Below are 4,258 nucleotides of genomic sequence, written 5' to 3' on the forward strand. Positions count from 1 at the left end.
GATTTGAAGTCACAGTGCAGGTTATTTAATACCAAATCTTGGTATTTCTCTGCTAGAATGCTGTATTTCTGGAGGTGTTCTCTAATTTGGACTTGCTTCCAGTTTGTCTTATGGTTTGGTATAGAGTTTTTGTATTTGCTCTCTTAAAGCCTTAATGATATAAATTCTGACCACCTGAGTACCTCGATACATGCTATTAGTATGCCACAATAAACTCGGGTGCATATCGCACCAGAACTTGTTCCCAGGTGTGCCATTTGAAAGTGTGCCTGGGACCAGAGCACATTTACGCTGGGTCGGAACAGCCCCAGCTGGCAGGGGCCCCAGTGGGTCAGCCTGCCAGCCTGGGGCTGCTCTGCCCCAGCTCAGCATGCTGCAGAGGGGCTGGCCAGGGTACAAGAGTGCCCCAGTGCAGGGCTAGCCAACAGGCAGCCCCCACACTGAAGTACTCTTGTGGCCCAGCCAGCCATGACAGTGTCTGTAGGTGCACTGCTATGGAGTTAATTACTTTCCTGGGGCCTGATAGGGCGGCACACGTAGATACTAGACATTTACTGCAGAGCTAATTGGTGTACTCCACAGTAAACATCTCATGTAGACGCTCCCTTGGAGAGCCCACCTGTCTACACTGCACTTGAGTACACATAACAACGCAGTTGCGATCAGCAGACATTCTAGAGTTGATATCATCCTGGTTTAAGTGCAGTGTCTTTAGTGAAGGGATCGTCTACAATATTCTGCAGTGCAGAAAAATAAATGTCCTGGAACCACTGAAGGGCACATTAAGATGCGTATTCTCAATTTTTTTCCCTGAGATTAAAAGACCAGCAGATTGCTCAAAGGAATTGTGACAACAGATTAATCCATAAAACCAAGAAAAACAACTGCGAGACAACCTTAAAGGTGAATTATTGTCAAGGACGTTTCCAAAAGTGAGCTAGCACTGAGTTTTTGTTGTACATAAAGACCTAAATTTTGTTAGAAAAATATACTTGTTCTGTTTTCCACTTGGAGCAGAATTCTGATGCATTCATAGGAACAGAATGCAAGACAAAATGCTCCTTTTAATCTTTGTCATTAGATTTTAAATGTTAACACAAATTGAAATTTCATTCCTGACTTAGGGAGCAGTGAGGCCAACGTGAAACTTTTGGGAATCCTACCCCTAAATGTGTAGGCCTCTGTAGACGCATTTAAGAAGCAGATTGCAGGAGGCCCTGTAATTAGGGCGGTCTTAGTTTTTCACCCTAATAACTGCTCCAAAAAAAATTAATAATAATTGCATCATAATAATTGTTCCTTAAGTTTTGGAGTTCTATGACCTAAAAACTTGAGGAAAAGAAACCTTACTTAAGTTATTTCTGCAGACACAGATGTACGTTGTAGAACTACTTACTCTGCTTATAGTTTAACGTTAGCTTAAGTTGGCCTTATCTTGAACTCTGGGCTGCCACTAGTAGCCTCCTTAAAAATATTTCAGCTACTTTTTATTAAAGCTAGCTTGTGTGTCTACAGTTGGTTTGAAATCACTGTGCATGTGAAGTCCGTCTTGGGCACCCATTTCTAAATGCCGTGTTTGAGAAACGGGCAATTGTTCTTCACTTTAGGTATCTTCAGATAATTTCACTTATTTCATAGGATGCTTAAATGTCTGGTATGCTTCTGGGCACATTACTGTTAGCTGGTAAACTTAGATTGCTCATCCGGTTACAACTTATTTCACAGGTGTTTGTGATTTTTGAGGTTAGCTGGTGGTTTCTTAATTTATTGTGTCAGGTTATCTTCTTAGGGAAAGCACTCCCATTGCTCACCTAGGAATAAAAATGAAAAGCACACCCCCTTGCCCAATTGAAACAGTTGCATCACAAGAAAGTGTGATAGCTGCAGGAAGATAACTAAGAACAATTTCAAAGAGCTGGGAAAAGTGCTCATCTTGCTTGTATGTAGCTAGCGTGCATGCGGTTCAAATTATTGCAATTTGTAGTGATTTGATTTGGTTTGAGTCAGTCTTATTCACTCACTTTTCTTGCTTTATTCTTTCATTTTAGCTGCCTTTTCAAAACCTATGAAAAGGCAACAGCTGGTAAACGTTGCTTAACGTTTTGCCTACCTGCTAAGTACACATTCAGCACCTGATAGCGAGACAGAAAATAAGGAGCTTGTAACGAGTTTAAAAAGCCGCTGTGAAAAAAATGCATATTCCCTTTGTATTTTAGTACATAAAATGTTAAACTACTGAATTGCTTTGAAGATGATAAAGTGTGAGGTGCGGCGTTAACAGTTGCAATACTACCTTGCTCTACAACAAGCACTCTGTTCTTTGTAGGAGCAGAATGGAGATCTGTAGCCACTTGAGAGCCAAGAGTCAGGGCTTAGGAGTTTGAAGGTAGAAAATAGGAGGAAAAAAGGCTTTTCACTTCAAGAAAACTGGTTCTTCCATAATGGATTTACTTCATGGTCATTTTCTAATGGTGTCTTCATAGTTCATCTGTGTTTTATACCTTTTCAGGAAATGCCAACTGGAGCCAAGGCTTTTCACCTCAAAGATCTGAACAGGCAAAGTTTACATCACACTATTCTGCAGACACTTCACTGGCACCTTCCAGTTCATACAGTTACAAAACAAGTGGTGGATCATCTGCTTATGGACACAGAGCTAATGATTCTGCAAGCATGTCTGCGCTCGGTAACTCTCTTGCCCTTGAAACTGGAGGCTTTGCTACTGGAATCAGTGAATGGATGAGGAAGGTAGATCAATCTGTTTTCCCATCCACTTCAACTGGAGGCACTCCTTCCAACAACTCCACGTATTCAACGAGTGCGTATTCAAGAAAACGCTACTGTAATGATGCCAAAGGAAACGAATCGCAAATACCTGACAGAGTGACCTTTGGTGCTGAAAGTACAAACTGGAGAAATCGAGAAACATTCAGGAGTATAAGGAATTTTCCTGATGAGGGATCATCATATTCCAATTCCTCTGTGATGTACCCATTATCACCACCTAGAGGGTATTCAGAGAACTGTGCTGTAAAAGACTCTTCCCCTTACTACAGCCGTGCTTCAACAAATTCTGCTTTTTCTTTAGGAGGTGGTTCTAACTGGGCACAAGAATCCAGTTACCAGAAATCCAGGTATCAGCAATCACGCTTCAGGGCTAACTCAAGCTCATGTGATTACTCCTTTTCTGGCAGCAATTTGTACAGGGATTATCAGCGAAGTAGAGAGTCAGAACTAAACTTTGATGGAGACCGTTCCAGTCTTTCTCCCACCATTGTGGATAGATCTGAGAGAGAAGACATGCCTAGTGACTAGTGTGTTTAAGCAGCTGACTCCATATTATCCAGTACTTCAAAGTAAGATGGTTGGCACTAGTAAAGTTCTGGTTTCCTACACGAGCAGATCAGGGGAGTGGCACTAAATATTACTCTAAAGAAATTGTCCTGATTACTAGCTATGCCTGTGGTTGAGTGACTCTCAGTGAAATGGGAAAATGTCTTACCTAAGGTAAACAGGAAGACTTGTCCTGGGTCAGGCTACTGTTGATGTTGTAAATTTCATAATCCAGCCAAGGTGCTCGGGTTCAGGGAGGTTGTCTCATCAGGATGGCTGCTAGAGCACCAGTGTCCTGACACACTTATTAAAAACATGGAGTTCCTCTACACAGAAGATGGTGATAAGTGACAATTCAGATGTGTGAAAAATACATAAAGGAGTAATAGGATTTAAATGAATTCTATACTACTAAAAATGAAAAAATGGGGATTGCTGTTTTGAGATTCTTTTGATAAATGTACAGTATTTGAACTGGTACTTTTCATAAGAAAAAGTGTGTGTATATCTTGACGTGTTTTAAGTAGCAGAAAAATATTCTTTCATGAAACGCTTTCCTAAAATAATGTCAAGAATAACTGAATGCACACCACTATTGTATCGCCATCGTTTTGATGATAATGCAAACAATTTGATTCTGCTAAAATTAGCTGTTACTTTAAAGCTTCAATTTTTAACATGCTTTCAGTTGTTATAAACTTGTGTAAAATTAACAAAAAATGAGCTGATGACCTAAGGTGTTTTTTTTTCCCCTCCCTCAGTAGAAATCAATATTGAAACCTTAGTCCATATGCTGGTTGAAACTAGAAATATAAATTAAGAAGATGCCACAGCAGCTGATTTGGAAAGATGAAAAGAGCATTCAAGATTCTTCATATTTGAGGCTTTTTTGTTTTGTCTTTGTGTTCAGTTTAAAAAAAAAAAA

At 40.1% G+C, this 4,258-nt stretch overlaps 1 protein-coding gene across 1 annotated transcript in view; it reads left to right on the top strand.

The window, feature by feature from the left end:
- LOC109313433 overlaps positions 1-4,056 on the top strand; it is a 24,082-nt gene extending 20,026 nt beyond the window's left edge. Inside the window, exon 10 of the mRNA XM_019539989.1 lies at positions 2,510-4,056. Coding sequence (XP_019395534.1) covers positions 2,510-2,743 — 234 coding nt within the window. The 3' untranslated portion in view covers positions 2,744-4,056. The remainder of the gene's footprint in view (positions 1-2,509) is intronic.
- Positions 4,057-4,258: the final 202 nt, after the last annotated feature.

The sequence above is a fragment of the Crocodylus porosus genome, unplaced genomic scaffold (assembly GCF_001723895.1).
Source record: "Crocodylus porosus isolate Cpor-Errol unplaced genomic scaffold, CroPor_comp1, whole genome shotgun sequence".
Classification (NCBI taxonomy): Eukaryota; Metazoa; Chordata; order Crocodylia; family Crocodylidae; genus Crocodylus; species Crocodylus porosus.